The sequence below is a fragment of the Anomalospiza imberbis genome, chromosome 9, assembly GCF_031753505.1.
Source record: "Anomalospiza imberbis isolate Cuckoo-Finch-1a 21T00152 chromosome 9, ASM3175350v1, whole genome shotgun sequence".
Lineage (NCBI taxonomy): Eukaryota > Metazoa > Chordata > Aves > Passeriformes > Viduidae > Anomalospiza > Anomalospiza imberbis.
The window spans coordinates 21168383-21185801 of record NC_089689.1 but is presented as its reverse complement, the minus strand read 5'-3'; the positions used below and the strand labels follow the sequence as shown (position 1 = coordinate 21185801).

The window sequence follows — 17419 nt, the reverse complement described above, 5'->3', positions numbered from 1 at the left end:
CCACCTCTTCCCACCCTCTATTTTTACATCTCCATGCACTTCCTAATGAATTTATTTCTTCTATTTTGAATGGTTCTACTGCTTACAAAATTGTGGGCAGAACAAAAATCCCTATGCATCATATATTACAAGGCACAATGTGTACACAGGAGCCCTAACCTCTAAACCTGCACAAACTTTGTAAAACACAGACCTCACCATGTGTGCAGGATGGACACATCCCCTGGCCCACAGTGTTGGGTTCCTGACCCACAAGCTCCCCAGCTGCTCACCTGTGCTGGCCACGGAGCTGCTGAATGCCAGTCTCACATCAGGGAAACTGCCAGGCAAAGCATGGCACTGTGCACACTCCAGGCACAGCACAGTGAGCCCCAGGAGCAATGTACACGCAAGGCAAGACTTGCACAGCACCACGGGTGACTGGGACCATGGCAGGGCAGCAGAGCAGGGGTTGGCAAACACAGTCTGCCTGCTGGGAAGCAGCTGAGGGCTCATCCTCTGCCTGGCTGGGGCTGCCTGGCTTGGCCTGATCCTGACAACAGGATCTGCTTCAAGCCAGCAGCCTCTGGTGCTGCCATGTGATCTGAATGGAGAAGAGAGAGCAATCAGGAAAAGCCCAACATGAAGCTGAGTGCAAGCAGGTACCAATCCTGCACACACCTCCAGCGCACACATACCCTGCACACACATCCTGCACACACCTCCAGCACATGCACATCCTGCACACACACATCCTGCACACACCTCCAGCACATGCACATCCTGCACACACCTCCAGCACATGCACATCCTGCACAAACCTCCAGCACATGCACATCCTGCACACACACATCCTGCACACACCTCCAGCACATGCACATCCTGCACACACCTCCAGCACACACACATCCTGCACACACCTCCAGCACACACACATCCTGCACACACCTCCAGCACATGCACATCCTGCACACACACATCCTGCACACACCTCCAGCACATGCACATCCTGCACACACACATCCTGCACACACCTCCAGCACACACACATCCTGCACACACCTCCAGCACATGCACATCCTGCACACACACATCCTGCACACACCTCCAGCACATGCACATCCTGCACACACACATCCTGCACACACCTCCAGCACATGCACATCCTGCACACACCTCCAGCACACACACATCCTGCACACACCTCCGGCACATGCACATCCTGCACACACACATCCTGCACACACCTCCAACACACACACACTGCACGCAGCCCCGTCAGAGACTCCAGCAGCGGCTCTGCTAAAAAATCTCTGCTGCTGCATTGTAACAATGGCAAATCATAGCTGCTCCCTTCAAAACTTGTGCTGGGGAGATGTTACTACCCCAGGATTAAGAGGAACAGTGAGCAGTTGGGTTGCAAGGTTTCCTGGGTTTCCCAGGCAGGGCCAGCTTTCTAGATAAGTGAACAGCTCTCCCATCACCACCACTCCAGCATCTTGCCTGCATCCCTCACATTCCACCTCTGTGCACTCCTCACCATCACCAGTGAGCTCTCTGGAGAGGCGCACGCTCAGCAACACCAGCTCAGATCCCTGCTCCTCCTGCAGGGAGTCTGGTGAGGTTTTCAGCAAAGGTCCCCAAAGAAATGCTGCAGCCTCCACCATGGGTGAGAAGGTGAGTGGCAAGATGAAAAAGTCTACCAACTACACAAAGAAATTCAGAGGATGGAAGCAAAGTTAATGCTGAAAGCTCGCACTACAAGCTGTTGGAAGTCAGATGAATATTCTGGAAAAAAGCAGCTGCTCACTATCTCAGCCCCCTTTTGCAAGCACTATGACTGGAAGGGGATCAGTTGTGGTGGCTCCTGAATAAAGCATGGCTGTTCCTGCCTGCATGCAGGACACCAGGTGGAAAGGCAGCACGAGCCCCAGCACACCCCATCCAGTACTCTACACAACATGGGAGACCCTTCCACAGGACCTCCAAGGCATAAATACTGGGCCCATGTGAACTAAGCTCAAAGCAGCAGAAGAAACCCCTGGGAGCAGACTCCCTGGCCTACCACGCACATCAGCTGAGTACCATCCTCTGCTGAGAGCATGGGGCAGGGGACTACAAGAGCCCATGCCCTGCAGAATGGCAGGTGAACACCCAGCATACTCCTCCTCAGAGAGGAGACACTGCCCTCATGCCAGACCAGGCACCAGCATCGGCTGCTGTTGGACTTTAGTCTGAGCACTCTGGCCAGCACCCTGGGGCCCATTAGGAAGCACTGGAGATGACAAGGGGAACTCATTAGTGCCAAGAGGGAGAAGCAGAAGGCATGAAATCGGGTGACATCTAACAGGGAGGCTTTGTGCATTCCAATTTGAACGGGTGGCTGACACCAGACCTGCCTTCTCCACAATTAAACGTGTAATGTGAGAGCTGGTAAACAGCCCGCCGTCAGCTATGCCCTTTGGCCAGGAAAGGAGCCTTCTCCAACATCAGCTCTGCTTGGCTGAAAATAATTCTAGCTTATTAGGATGGCTCTTCCCTGCTCTAAAAAGCTGTGATCAAAGCCTCAGTCAGGCTTTAGTCACTGGAGAAACATCAGCCCCTCAAGTAAGTGGTTCTGGTGCAGGGAAGCCTGCCCACAAGACGTGGGTCAGAGATCCCATGCTGCTTCCTTTGTCAGGTGCAATGGGAGCAGTCCAAGGAGAGTTACAGGCAAGCAGAGGCACCTGATCTTAGGCTGCACCCAGGTAGAGCAAGAGAAGAGGATCTGCTACAAGCCCAGAGCCCCCAGCTCTCACCCTTCAGAGCTTCTGCAGGCAGCCCAGTGCCAGCAGGCTGTCTTCTTCACTGCACTGCGTAAATGCATTAACACAGGGTACCCTGCAGAGAGGTGTTGTGTCCATGCCATTATGGGGTGACAAGACGAGCCTCAGACACATGGCTCTGATCCCAGAGCAGGAGCGTGCTGCCTCCTGTTCTTGGGGACTCCATGGGGAGACAACTGCCCTCAAGGGCCAGTCTGCTTGAGCACACAGAGCTGACAGCAGGTACAGCCCTGAGTGAGGTCTGCATCGCAGCTGGGGAAACAGAAAGCTGCAAAATATACTCCTGCTTTGCTCCATGTAGCGTGCCCACAGCCACAGCATGGCAGGGGCAGCAATGGCCACGGCCCCTTGGCAACCACCAGCCTCCTTCCAGCAGCACCCCCGGGACGTCTCCCGCTGCAGTCTCTCGCTGTCCTTTCTACTTGAACGCACTCGCACCGTCAGTGCTCCAGGCCTGCAACAGCACAGCCATTACCCTGGCTCTGCCAAGTGAAGGGAACATCATCCCTGCCTCCCCCTGCCTGCAGCAGCTGGCCCCCCCGGCCCCAGTGGGGCAGGCTGAGCAGCCAGCACCCTGGGAAGGCAGCAGCCTGCCGAGGATAGCAAATGGATGCAAAAGAAAGCTGCCTGTGTGCCGCCAGGCGTGCTGCTCCTGCTCAAGGACCCACATTTTGCCAGCAGTCCAAAAGAAAAGGGTTTTTCTCCCCTCTCCTAACAAAAGATGCTGCCACTCTGAAGCCCCTCTTTGAGCCCAGCTTGCCCATACCAAGTCCTTGGCTGTCCAGAATAGACTGCAGCCCAGACACCGCTCAGCAGCTTTGGCATCACTCCCACTGCTCCACTGCCATCAGCCCTCTGCAGAGCACGGGGTGGTCCCCAGCAGGGACAGGGGCTGTGGGACACACGTGCGCTCCCAGCGAGAGTGGACAGGAGCCTGAAAATGCAAAGGGTGAGCAGAACCAGAGAGAAACCCTGCAGGTGCAAAGCCCAGGATGAGTTACAAGGGTGAGCCAAACACACCTGTCCACTATCCCTTGTTTCTACCCAACACTTCCATGATCGAGTACACAAGCAATTTGAGAGAGGAATTTCTGCTGGAGCCCAGGCACCAATCCCATCCATTCCTGTGCCATAATACATTGCAGATGAGGTGAGGCTCCAGCAATGGTCCTTGTGGAGCTCAGACCAGCACTGCACAACAAGATGCTGCCCTCTCATCCCATCACCACCATACCACAGGAAGGAGCCATGTGTTCAGCCAAGGTTGGCTCTGGCTGGAATCTGCTTCTGCAAGAACATTTGCTTAAACATGTAACAAGGTGACTCCCTGCTTCCCTCAGTTCTGGAGGAATGTCTCCTCCTAAGCTTACCATCCCCGGTGTGGCTGCCACATCTCACGCGTGTGGGCTGCCTCTAAGGACTAAGTGGTCGATCCACTACCAGACAGAGGATGCCATTCCCTCACCCTCGAGTATTTGTGATTCTCTTGATCAGGTTTCTGAAGACAGGCAATAGCCTTCCAAAGAAACCAGATGCACCTGATTTCTCCTCCCCATCCTCCTGGGCAGAAGGCAGCCCCAGCAGCTGCCACATCCCCGAGGCTCAGCATCTCGGAGGAGCAGTGATCAAAGCCATCCCTCTCCCATTGCGGTAGGCTCCGGATGTCAGCTCCATGACACCCCGCCTACCCATCCTGCCAGAGAGACTCTGTGCATTCATCAGGCATCTCCAGAGAGGCACACGGCAATCTGGAAGGCCCAGAGATGCCAGACCGCTAATGTGCTAGGGAAAAGACGTCAGTGACTATTACAAACACCCCAGAGGATCAGAGGCAGGACAAGGGAGGAAAGACCTGGAAGGAATTAGACAAAAAAAGAGGACAAGAGCTTGCACTTGGGAAATTCACAGAGGAATGGCACTGTCTTTTTTCTTGTTTCAAAAAGGGCAATACTGCTGAAGCAGATTCAACTGCACTAAGGACATGTGAAAAGGGTCTCACGTTCTTCCTCTCCTGTCCAATTCTGCAGTATTAAGTGCTGAGGGAAACCAAGATTGCAGGGAACAAGTCCTGCTTGTGCACTGCTCCTCTGAGATGGACAGAGCAGCGTGGACTAAACATCTGCAATCCATCTTCATCATCACCCCAGCACCAAGCTGTCAGTCACACCAGGGACAGCTCCTGGGCACACAGAAGCACACACAGGTCACAAACCAGACTGCCCCACTTAGGCAATGAAAGATTAAGCATTCTCACAGCCTGAAGCCCTTGGCTTTCCCAGCCTTCCCTTCCCTCCAACCCCTCCAAACACAGCAACAGAGCTCCACTCAGCAGCAGATGCAGGGGAAGCAGAGCCAGTCCAGAGCTGCTGGACTCCCAGCACAGTGTGGCCATGCCAGCCAGCTCTAGCTGTGCTGAAGCCAGAGCAGCATCTAGGTCAGGCTCAGAAGAAAACAAAAAGCAGACAAGCAGCTCTCAGCTAGGACTGGGGGATGCTGACACAGTAACCCTAACAAAACAGCTCAGCCCCAGTGCAGCCCCCCTCATTCCTGTGCCACAGGAGAGCTTCCTATGGAAAAACAGAGCAAAAAAAATACAGGGAGCAACTTTCAGATGGCTCCTGAAGTGCAGCACCTGAACCTGGCACCTGTCCACAGGCTTTTAGACCTGTCAGCTGTCCCTGCCTCCAGCACCTGCACCCTCTTGCCTCCCTGAAATCCCTGTTCACAGCTGGAGGTGTCTCCCTCTGGCACTGGTTATGCATAAACACAAGCAATGATCTTTTTCAGCCACACAGGCACCCCAGAGCCCAGCAAAACCCCACTGCAGGTTTCAACAGGGGTACAAAAGGATTTTCCAGGGACACAATCTTCTCCATGAAAACCATCAGAAGAGTGTGACAGGCACAGTCTCGCCAGACTGCCCTAGCTACAAGTGCCACACACAGTGACCTCCACTGCAGGGGACCTGGAAAGACATCAGCCCTCTGATTTATGAGATAACCAGCTCCTCATGCTGTTCCTAACCCCAGCACTTATCACTGACTGACTCAGAGTGGAGTCAAACCCTGACTTAAATCAGTATTCAGTATTATTAATAGAGCATGCACAAAACCTGGCAGGTGGAAGAACCCAGGCCAGTAGGAGCATCAGTCATCTGCTAGCATCACCACTGACAAAGCAGCTCTACCCACCTGCTTCCCACCAACCCTGCTCCCAGCAAAGCCCATCTTTCCTTCACTTTGTACCCCACAGACCTTCCAGGAAAAGACTGACACAGGAATGCTCTAAGCTGCTAAACCTCTGTGGTTTTTTCTGATCCCACCCCATGCTTCTTCCCCTATTCAGGGACTGTGCTGCTGCTCCCCACCAACAGCTCAGAGCCCCACTGCAGTCCACAGCTGCACCTTCAGAGGACACTACTGAGATGGCAAAGCCTGCAGAGATCAGGAGAGGCAGAGGCAGGCTGGGGGAGGGGAGATGAAGCATCCTAGAGGGCATCTCTGCCTCCTCCCAGGCACTGGGAGACTAAATCCCGAGCAGTCTGGCAAGGATGAGCTGCCTCCCGGCACAGCCACACCTCACCCGGCCTGTGCCGGGTGCCCCCCACCCTGGCACTGCCCACCCTTCCCGGGCAAGTGTGCGCCTCATTGTTGGTGCAAACAAAGGAGCGGTTTGTATCTGATGAAAAGAAAGGGAGTCAGAGGCAAAATCATCCAGCAGCCCTGGATGTATCCAGATTAAGCTGCAGAAGGTTACATGAACGTAGCATTTTCCAGACATCAGTTAATCCCCCGGCTGTGCTCTGTCTCCATCTCCCTGGAAGAGGTGGGCTGTGTCTCACCTGCAGCCACAAAGGCAACCAGCACCCAGTGACAAACCTGACATCCCTGACCTGACATCTCCTGTGAGGCCAGGCAACCTACTGGGGAGGGATGGGTGTGAAAAGCTTTCAGAAATGGCATAGTGGTGGGCTTGGCAGGGCTGCACTAACCATTGGACATGATGATCTGAGAGGTCTTTTCCAACCTAAATGATTCCATGATGCTATGTGCCCACCAGCACGCCCATGAGTATTGCTTTGGCAAGGATCTCAGTCTATTCTTATAGAGGAAAAATGAGGACACTGGGATTCCCACTAACTGTCTGAGGACCAAGCTATGGATATCTGTTGGATGTCTGGCTACAGGGTAAGTGGAAGAGTGATGCACTCGCTGTTCGCCCTTCAGGGATGCATCCTCTGCTGCCCTGCCCCCATCACCTTCAAGGTGACTAGGAGAAGGTTTTTGCCCAGCTGCCCTCCTGGATGTGCTCACTGAGGTGCCCTTTTTAGTGTCTGTGATGAACCCCAGGTCACACATCAGGTCACACATCAGCTGCTCAGAGCACATCCCAGCAGCAGTGTGATGCCAGCAGGCCTTGGTTTGCCGTGGCCATTCCCCGGATCCCAGATTTCAGCAATCAGCCTCACTCCTGTTGCCCTGTAGATACTTGGAAAGACCTTGAGCTTCAGCAGGAGCAAAGGGGTTGGATTCCTTGTTTAGAAAGGTATCAGTGGGCCATCCACGCACTGAAGGCTTTTCCCAACCATAATACCCAATAATTCCCAGCACCTGGCAAAAGTTCCTTCCTTCCCTGCCTAATGGAGACACTGAAAATGGGCTTCACATTGATGCAGCTGGTTCAGTAGTCAGGACCAGACCCGTGGGCTCTCCCTGCCCAGCGCTGCAGCTGGCGACCTAAAGGACGCCAGTCAGAAACACACACAACCCCTCCCTTCTGCTCCCATTCCTGCCACATCATTTTCCCTCCCGGGCTGCCCCGGCGGCTCCCCCTCCAGCCCCACGTCCCGGACCCCAGCAGCGGCAGGGCGGGCAGGCACAGGGGACGCCGCCCGCCGCCCCCGCCGGGCCCGGCACCGCCGAGCAGGTGCCCCCCCGCTCCCCGAGCCGCATCCCCCGCAGCACCGCGGCACCATCAGCATCCCCCCGCCGAGCCCCCCCGCCCCGCCACGGCCACGGCCACGGCCACCGGTGAGCCGGCGGCGTTCGCTCACCTTCTCCACGTTCTCCACGGTGAAGTCGAGGCCCTGCGGCGGCGGCGCCTCCGCCCTCCGCTCCATGGCTGCGGCGGCGCTCAGGAGGCGGCGGCGGGCGGGCGACAGCGGCGGCGCACGGGCAGCCGCATCGCGGCGGGACCCGCCTCCCCGCCCGACGGGGGCGGCGGCACCGGGGCGGCGCGGCTCGGCGCGGCGGTCGGGCCGGGAGGCGCTCGCGGGACTCGCCGAGCAGCCCCAGCGCCCCGCTCCGCTTCTCTCCGGCCCCGCCTCGCCTCTCCCCGCGGCCCCGCAGGCGCGGCCGGGCAGCCCAGGACCTGCCGCAGCGCCGCGCCGCACGCCGGGAGCGGTAGTCCCGGCCCACGCGCGTCCCCTGCCGGGCACCGGGAACGGGCACCGGGAACGGGCACCGGGAACGGGCACCGCGCACCGGCACCGCTCCCCGCGCGCGGGGCGGGCAGTGCCGGCGGGAGCCGCCCGCAGCACCGCTCCGCACCCTCCCGCTGCCACCTCAGAGGCACCCCCGTCCCCGTCCCCGTCCCCGTCCCCATCACGGGCACACGCAGGGGTTGGACGCGCAGCCCATCGCTTTATTGCTACAGGAAAAGGCGACTGTACAAAAATAGAGTTTATCCCTCAAATTTTACAAATAATAGAAAAAGGGTGCGGGGTGCACGGGGCGCTGCCCAGGGCTTCAGTGCAGCGCTGGGGTTAAATTACACCCGGCCGCTGGGGGCCCAAAGTCATAAATAGGAGCTGCCGCTCGAGAACAATAAATAAATAATTTAGAGTAATAAATAGTTTAGTGCCACAGCACCACGGAGCAGCGGGGGGACCCTGCCACTACCCTGGGAAACAGGCAGGGGTGGGGGTCCCAATGGGTGTCTATGACCAAACACCCTGCAGATATTAGGGGCTGCTGCTGGTCAGGGTGCAGACCCCCCCAACTGCACTCTGGTGCAAATTGGCCCCACTGCATCCCTGCCCTCAGGGACACCCCTTCCCTGCACCACTGGCCCCAGGGTGCCCGAGGGGACAGGGAGGTTTTGCCCCCTCTGAAGCTGTGTGATGCTTGTCCCCTGGAGCACAGGTGCAGGAGTGCTGCTGATGGACACTGGGCTGGCAGACCCTTGCGAGTGGTGGGGATGGTCCATACTCTCTTCATCTTGTCTCCCAGGACTGAGCCAGGGCACCTGGGCAAGACCCCATGTAGCCGCTGGCACCAGCTGCTTGGCACTGAGTAGGAGCGGGCTTGGCCACCCACACCCCAGTCATGACTCCATCTCACCTCGGTTTTTTGTGGCCACGTAATAACAGGGGCACCAGCCTCTCCCAAACCCTTGTTCTGAGCAACAGTGCCACTGCACGTGGCAAGCTGGAGTCTGTTGGCATGTGTCGAGCTGGGGCCAAGCCAGCGGCCCCCTCCTCAGCCAATACAGCTGCACTCAGCTGCTGAGAGCTTCTCCACTGTCTGCCATGTGTTCTCCACGTCCATGAAGGAGACAGCCTCATAGCGGGTGGGTCGGCAGCAGGGGTGGCTGAGGACTCGCTCCTGTGGCCCCGGGGCAATGAGCTGCTGCCGCAGCAGGCTGCCCAGCGTCAGGTCATAGTTGCTGCGTGCCCGGTGGCAGGACCCGCTGCAGTACTTGAAGAGCACGATCTCGTCCGAGTTGAAGCCCAGGCCCAGGTCACGCACCTTCACCATTAGGTTGCGGATGTGGCAGTTGCGCCCACGGGTGCGCCGTGGGGGTTTTCCCCCAACCTTTTTGGCTTTGCTGGCACCTGGCGGTGAGCGCTCAGCACGCAGCAGCAGGTCCTCCGCCAGCTCTCCGGTGCCTGGGATACCTGTTGTCGTGTTGTCCCCTGCACATGGAGGAGATGGTGCTGTCATGACCCATCCTGCATCCATCACCCTCCTTCTGAGCCTGCCGGTCCCCGCTGTGACCTACGGATCCCTCCTGATCACCCACCATGGCAATGGCTGGTGCCTGAGAGGATGCATGAGTGTGTGGGAAGATCCTTCCAGCCAAGAATCTTCTCATCTTCTAATTTCTAGGGCTCTGCCACATGCCCAGCATGAAGCTCAGGGCCCCATGTGTTGAGATCCCCTCAGCCCAGCCCCATAGTGCAGCCACAGCCCCACACAGGCTGAGGGTCCCCACAGTAGCTCCCAACCTGCCCATGCCCCACACACAGGACTACCATGCCCAGGCCGGGGGGGCCTGTCCCGAAACGTACCATACAGCTGGCTCCAGGCAGCAGCAAGTGGTGCCTCCACACCATCCTCCACAGACAGGCTGGCAGTGGCCGTGCCCCGTGGCGTGGGGGCTGCGTCCAGCGTCTCGTTGCAGTGTGGTGTTCGCAGGGTGCCTGTGGCCAGCCCAGCCAGCAGTGACAGGATGGCAAAGAATCCCCACAGTGTCCCCTCCTGCAACGAATCACAGCACAGCAGAGTCAGCCCCGACCAGGGTCCCCACACCAGGAATGAGGCTCCACGAGCTGGGAATGAGTGGGGATGGGGTCATGTAGTCCTGGCCATTGCAGCCAGACAGACCTGGGCTCACCTTGGGCTGCAGGTGCGTGGCAGGTCCTGCAGGCCTTCGCTCTGGTGGCCCCTGTTGCTGGTCCATGCTAGCTGCAAGTACAGAGGTTGGGGTCAGGGCCCGCACAAGGTAGGTATGGAGCTGGCTGGCTGGGAGTTGGCACATGCCTCCCTGCCCTGGCCAAGCATGCCACCCCCTCCCTCACCCCCCAGAACCTCACAACACCTCCTGCACCCCATTCATGGCCCACCCCTACCCCTCTCCTCTCCTGGCATAGCCAGGCATCCTCACCACACTGAACACCCAAGAGATTGGGCAGCTTGGGCAACCCAGCCTTTGTACAGCACGTCTCCTCAAGGGCAATGCAGCCATGTCCTTGTGTGAACAGCCTGGGATGCCAGGCTGGGCTGTGAGGCAGTGGCTGGGGCTGGGAGTGCTGCGCGGGGGGGGCCCTTTCCCATGGCCCTTCCCTGGGAATGTTTTTCTTGCTCACAGTGGGAGCCTGACCTTGGAAACTCCAAATCCATTAGCACAGGGTCCTTGGGTGCAGCCACCCCTTGGCCCCACACTGGCTCCCCAGGCTGCTGCGCCAAGCTGGGACGTGCAACCCCCGAGCAGCCTGGATGAGTGGGACTGCAAGGGGCAGGATGCTCAGGCAGGCCCTGTGGGGACATAGCAGAGTATGGAGCACCATGCTGGGCTCACTGAGTCATTCACCCCAACACCACAGCTTGGCGTCCACTGCCCTGGCACGCAGAAAGGCACTGCATCCCTCCTGCGCATGGTCCCAGCAAAGCAGCAAGCACGGTCTCAGGGGAGCGATGTTTCCCAGGAGGTGCTGGGGCAACTCCAGTCTGCAGCCACATCTTTGCCTCCTTCCCCAGCTCCCCCCGGCAGTGCAGGGGTGCCCCAGTGTCCAAAGCTAGGGTACCCTGGCTTTGAAGGGCTTTAGAAGTGGTTCCAAAAGGAGTTGTAACTTCCTTGTCCCATCTGCTGCATATTCTGTCTCTCAGGATGGGACTGTCCCCTTGGAGCTTAGTGACATTCTGCATTCAGGAGTTCCTCCACCCGCTCTATGACTTCAGCTTTGCCCCAGCATGGCATGCCCTTTGCCTTTCCATGGCAAAGGAAGCAACAGGGGATGGGGACATTCTGAGGAGGGTGCTCCTGACCAAAAAAAAAAAAAGTGAAAGCACATGTCTGGGCACTGCTGGGACAAGAAAAAATTATTTCTTCCAGTCCCTCTAGCATCTCAGGGGATGGTCCCCAAGTCCTAGTTGTGGAATCTGATGCCACCCTGCACTGGCCACCCTGTGACACGGGTCTGTAGTGGGCGCTGCCAGGCCCATGTGTCCCCTCTAGGGGCCGTGCACCATGCGGGATGCGCCCCCCGTGCCGACAGGGCTCGCACCGGCCCCCCCCGGCGCACCAGCCGCCACAGCCTGGCCAAACACAGCCCACGCTGCACTTCGCTCCCGTGGTGGCCCGTGGCCCCACGCCAGCTGCTGCCGCCAGGTCATGGATTTCCCAGGCCAGCACCGCCGGAGGGGCCAGGCGAGCGTCCCTGCGCCCTGCTGGAAAGGGACGGAGTCCCCTGTCCTCGCTTCCGCGACCGGCCGCCCCGCTAGGGGCCCTCGGCTCCAGCATCCCGGCGGGACGGGATAGGAAGAGGACGGGGGACGGGACGGGACGGCACGGGACGGGACGGGAAACATCAGCCGGTGCAATTCAGGCTTCTCCCGTCCGGCGGCAGCACGGCCCCGGACTCTGCAGCGGCAGCGCTGCCGGCGGGGCGCCGAACGAGGGCAGCCTCCCTTCGCCACCGGGAGCCCTAGAACCGAAGCGACGGACTAACACAACCAGTGCCTCCTCAGACTCGGGGCCCCGTCCACGGGGCAGCTCCTCGAGCGCGCAGGACAGCAGCCCACCCCGCAGCCCCGCTCGGCATCTGCTTTCGTCCAGCGGGGGCAGGGCTGAGCCGAGCACCTGGGCACCCCACGGGGGTGCCAGACCTGCACACCCCACAGCAGATCCCCATGTCCCGTACGGGGAAATCCGGCTGGATCTGCCCCAGACACGGCTGCCAGAGCCCTGCCGGGCGATTCATAGACACAGGATGTTTTTTTCCCAGGGTCGGAACTGAGCCCATCCATGTGAGCACCTGTCTGGACCCCGCCACTTGTGTCCCCCGCCCGGGGCTAAACAACAGCAATATTGATGCAATCCCTGAGCAAGCCACCTCACACTCACTCGTGCAGAGCCCGGCGAGAGCCCCGCTGCCTGCTCAGTGCACGGGCCGCTGGGGGAGGATGTCCCGTGGCTGCACCAGGCCCCCGGGGGAGGCAGCAGACACTCGCGAAGTGCATCCACGCGGGCCTAGCGGGTGCCCCAGGCCCGCGGTGCGCGGGCTCTTGGAGTAACTGTGTCAGCCCTGCAGCCGCGGGTCCCACCTGGAAGCACGGGGGGATGCCCAGAGACCCCTTCGGGCACCTGCGGGTGTCGGCGGAGGCCCTGCATCCCTCCGCGCTGACCGTGGTAGAAGAAGTGATGGGGATCAGAAATCAACCCCACGTGTGATGAGGAGAGGGCACACGTCCTGCAAAGCCTTAGAAGACTGGGCTCGGACACGCGGGACACACGGCAGAGACCAAACTCGGCCCCAACTCAGGGACAGCAAGAGCCGGGGGCATAGGGTACCCCCGCCCCTTGCCTCTCGCCTGCCCACCGCTCGGGGAGCACACCTGTCCGACGTGCCCAACGGGCCGGGCGGGAGCCCAGGGAAGAGGCGGGAGAGTCCGTCCCTGTGCCCCTCGGGCGCCCGCAGCGGGGTGCCGCCTATCCCCGCCCCGGCAGGGAACCCCTGCCCCGCCGCGGCCCCCAGCGCTTCCCGCCGCCGGGTCGGGCTCGGCACCCCGGTAGCCGAACGGGGGAGACTTGCCCGGAGGCGGCCCGAGACCCCTCACCGACCCGCGAGTATTGCCGGGAGGTGGGCGGCGAAGCGGGTTCCCCTCGTCCCCCCCGTAGTCCCGGTACGAGCCTCCGCCGAGAGTCGGGGCCGCCGGCAGGCTGGGGCGGGCGCTGTCGCCCGCCACCCCGGCCCGCACTCACCGTGCCCGCGGTGGGGACCATCCCCCGGGCCGCCGCTGCCCCGCATCGCCTCCGCTCCCCGCCGCCCCCCGCCGCCCGCCGCCGCTGCGCCGGGGCGGGGCGCTGGCGGGGGCCGGCGCTGCCCCGCCGGCACCGACTCCCGCCGCTGCTCCCGGTGCCGCTCCCGCTGCGCCTCGGGGTGCGGTGGCGGCGGCGTCAGGCGGACGCGCAGTGCGGGGCACCGGCGGCTCCATCCCGCTCCCGTCGTCGCTACCGGTGTCAAATTCCAGCCACTGTCACCTGATCGGCGGGGCGGGCACCGGCACCAGGACCCCGGCTCACACTGGCACCAGGATACCAACCGGCACTCCGATGCGCACGTAGTGGCACCGGGACTCCGACCCGCATGGGCGCCTGGACCGCACCGGGATCAGGAGGGCACCGGAATCCCACCAGCAGCAGGAGCCGCAGCCCAACCCGCTTCTGCACCGGCTCTTGCCGTGATCCGCACCGCCTCCGAGCTCCCGCGGAAACTCGCACCCCGCCGGGAGCAGCACCGGGACCCCCGAAGGCAGCCGACCCCCGCTACCGCCACCTGCCCGTCGGCCGACCCCCGGGCAGGCGGACCCGTAGCCTGGACGGACGGACGCCCCGTGATCGGTGCTTCCTGCCCCGACAGCCCGATCACAGCGCTACCGGGATGGACACACGGACACCCTCGGAAAAGGGTTCAGCCCTTCCCGGAGCTCACCGGGAGCAGAGCCCCACGGCGACCCCACGCCCCGCGTCGGAGGGCAGAGCCCCACGGGGAACACCGTGCACACGTGGGGATCCGGCGGGGATGGGTTGTCGGGCAGGGTCAGGGCCATCCCGGCAGCTCCCGCCAGCGGCGGGGCCGGCCGGCGTCCCAAGCATCCCGAGCTGACTGGGGTCACCGGTGTGCCTGGCGCTCGTGTCCGGCCGCGCCGGAGGAGGAGTCCGGTCTCCCGCCCGCCCGCGCCCCGCGCCGCGGTCCTCCTCGGCTGGGCCGCCCGCCACCGGGCTCCTTACCTCTGCCGCCGCCCTGCCTCCCTCCGCCGGGGCCGCCGCTGGCCCCGGGGACATGGGGGCCGGCTGGCGAGTCGAGCCGAGCCCGTGCGAGTCCTTACGTCACCGCCCGGGGCCCTCCGCGTCCATCCCGGGGCTCTCGAGTGCTCCTTGCGAACGTGCCAAATCCCGGGGCCGTCTCCGCTCGGCCCCGCTTCACACGTGCTCCCCTGGCCGGAGCTGATCGCCGGGCCGCGCCCCGGGCCAGGCGAGCCCCCCGGGTCCGGCCCTCATGGCTGCGGGATCCCAGGGCGCCCGGGCGGGCTGCGCGCCCCGCTATGCCGCTGGCCGTGTCACCTGCCCCGGCGGCGCTCCGCCGCCTCGGCGCTACTCCCCGGGCTTATGCAACTCCCTGGCTGGAGCGGGGCCAGCGGCTCGGTCGCCGGCTGTGCCACGGCTGCACGCCCAGGTCGCTCCGACCCCGGGCAACCCGCATGGCTTTAACCTCCTTCCCGCCGCCCGGCAGCCTGGACCCCGCGGTCCTGCGGAAGGGTCGGATGGCCGCTCTTGCAGCCACCTGCGGAGCCGCCGCCTCGACTGCTCTCATCTCCTCGGATTATCCAGCGCGGGGGTGACAACTCCCGCGTCCTCCTGCGACATCACCTGCCAGGGAGTGTGCGGGCACAGGCGGCGCCCACTAAGCCGTCCCTGCCACCGTGAGCAGGGACAGCGAAGGTGGCACGCGGCCCGGAGCTGCAGCTTCACCTGCCCTGGAGTGGCAGCGTGCGGCCCCGGCTCCCCCCTTTCACCCCCAGTCCTGTCTTGGCACATGCATCTTGACCTAGTCTGTGGCTATAGGTGGTTCCCTGACTGCTAGTGGGACTGCGTGGGAGCACGGGCTTTGCTGTGGGACTGGTGCTCCACGGCCATGGCCTGGGGCTGCTCCTATCTCCCGGGCAGCTGAGATGTCCTCGCTGGCATCGGAGGCAGTGCCCGTGGATGCCTTGGCCCAGCAGAGTTTTGGAGGCCCTGGTGCATCCCTGCTGTAGAGAAACAGGTGGGAGCGAGTGACAGGGAACAGGATCCTCTGCTTCGCAGGGCTACAGACTAATGTAACTGCCTGCTTGGAAAATTTCAATGTGAGTGGCATGTCCTTTTCCAGGTTGCCTGCCTGTCCCCATGGAGATGGGTCTGGCCACAGCCTTGCCCATACTAGGGAAGCTGCCCAGGAAGAGAGGGCTGCCAATGAAGGGAAGGGCTGCCTCCCCCACTGATAACCCTCAGGGCTTGGAGACAGCCTCGGGTGCTGGCTCAGCAGAGGGGTTACCCCATCCCCTCCCACCTTCCCTAGTCTTCATGTCCCCAGGACACAGCCAGGAAGTTCTAAGGATGTGATGCTGGTCATATGCAGGGATCTATGTGGGGCATGGCACAGGGTATCCAGGGCACCCATACAGGTGAGCCCACAGTGCCCCCTGTCATGTGGAAGGGGTGGTTGTGCAAAGCCTGGCCTCTGTTCTCTTCCAGGTGTGCCTCCTTCGAGGCTGCTATCCCAGACACCTGGAGGCACTGGCTCCCTCCTCTGCCCTTTCTTCTCGTCCTTGGACACATAAGCCTGCAGCTGCTGTCTGCCCCACTAATGTCCTACCAGCAGCACCTCCTCCCTGTCCTCCCACAGCCATGGTGGCAGGGGATGGTATGTCCCAGCTATGTGCCTCAATCCTAGCACTGCTCTCCCCTCTTGAGCTCCCATGAGTACTGGCTCTACCCTGGGGCATGCTGGGCATGGCTCAGGCTGCACAGGCTACTGGGGTGCAGGGCAGGCTTCCAGCCCCACAGGTCTCCAGACAGAGGGGTGGCCTGCTCCCTGACTGCTTCTGGCGCTGCCTGGCTTGGTACCTCCCAGGGCACTGCTTGTGCCAGCCTGTGCTCCTGCACCCCCGGGGCTGGGGTGCCCCCAGGTGCCTTGTCTGGTCTGGAATAAGCCCTGCTGGGCCGTGCCAGAACCTGCTGTGACATCTGTCCCTAAAGGTGCCACCCTTGCGTGTGGCAGGACAGGGGGTGATGCAGACCAGCCAGATGGCAGGACTGAGCATGTTGTGACTGCTGTCTGAGGCCATAGCCGGGTGTGACAACACATACGTGGGAGAGAGCCGTGACGCAGGCCGCGTCCCATCTCAGCAGTGACGTGGCTCTTTCAGGGATATCTTGGAACAAGTCTCTTTGTCTCAGATGACCTGAATGTCCTTGTGTGCCCTGGTCCAGGCTCTGTGCTCTTTTCTTCCTCCAACCTCCCACGGCCAGGACAGCAATCCCTGGGGCTGGCTCAGCCAGATGGCAGTGGTGGCCCTGCTCTTTAAATGCTAGGAAAAGAGGAGGGATGGAAGGAAGATATAAGCTGCTTCAGCATCTCCTTGAAACCTGCAACCATGCATCAGGGAGGGCTGGGCAGTTGCTTCTCTGGAACCCCATTGGTGCTAGCAACAGCCCACCCCTTGTTTAGAAGGTGGGAGGTCTGGCAGACCAGTCATTCACCTGGGAGTAGCCTTCCCGTGCCTCCAAGCGATGGAACTGTCTCCAACATATCCTGTGGCTCTGGGAGCCTGGTGGCATCACCAGGGCTTGCCTAAGGAGTTACACTCTTCCAGCTGGGACTTGGCAGGTATGAGAGCTGGACACAGCCTCGGTCCCTGGCTTCCTAAACCATTTCCTTTTCCAGGACACTGTGGTGAGAAGGTCACTTGGCTGGACACCTGCCTTTGTCAGGGCCGCACCCAGCCCAATTGCTGCTGTGACCCTTGGCGGGAAGACATCCTGCTGGCAGGGAGTCCCCAGGAGAGCAGAGTCACAGGCAGCTTGTCACAGGCAGGACAAGCTCTGATGCCTGTGCCGTCCAACATTAAATG

The 17419-nt window shown here is 61.1% G+C and overlaps 2 protein-coding genes across 6 annotated transcripts in view; both read right to left on the bottom strand.

The window, feature by feature from the left end:
• Positions 1 to 8139, bottom strand: part of IPO13 (importin 13) — a 32080-nt gene extending 23941 nt beyond the window's left edge. For 2 of the 3 annotated variants that reach the window (XR_011001880.1, XM_068199099.1), the window contains exon 1: positions 7858 to 8139. Coding sequence is in view for 2 of the 3 variants with exons in the window: in XM_068199099.1 (XP_068055200.1) it covers positions 7858 to 7923 (66 nt within the window). In the remaining variant the exon portion in view is untranslated. The remainder of the gene's footprint in view (positions 1 to 7857) is intronic. The other variant, XM_068199100.1, reaches the window with a different exon arrangement.
• Positions 8140 to 9146: 1007 nt separating this feature from the next.
• ARTN (artemin) lies at positions 9147 to 15444 on the bottom strand. Of its 3 annotated transcripts, none has more exons than XM_068199149.1 (4): positions 14538 to 15444; positions 10422 to 10492; positions 10096 to 10285; positions 9147 to 9720 (listed from the first exon to the last, which is right to left on the bottom strand). In XM_068199149.1, exons 2-4 carry the CDS (start codon positions 10485 to 10487, stop codon positions 9284 to 9286), a joined length of 693 nt encoding a protein of 230 aa, XP_068055250.1. In that variant the 5' UTR covers positions 10488 to 10492; positions 14538 to 15444; the 3' UTR covers positions 9147 to 9283. The 3 variants fall into 3 exon arrangements, with proteins under 3 accessions (XP_068055250.1, XP_068055249.1, XP_068055248.1); XM_068199148.1 differs by lacking the exon at positions 14538 to 15444 and adding an exon at positions 13509 to 13623; XM_068199147.1 differs by lacking the exon at positions 14538 to 15444 and having other exon boundaries at positions 10422 to 11494.
• Between the last annotated feature and the right edge of the window lie 1975 nt (positions 15445 to 17419).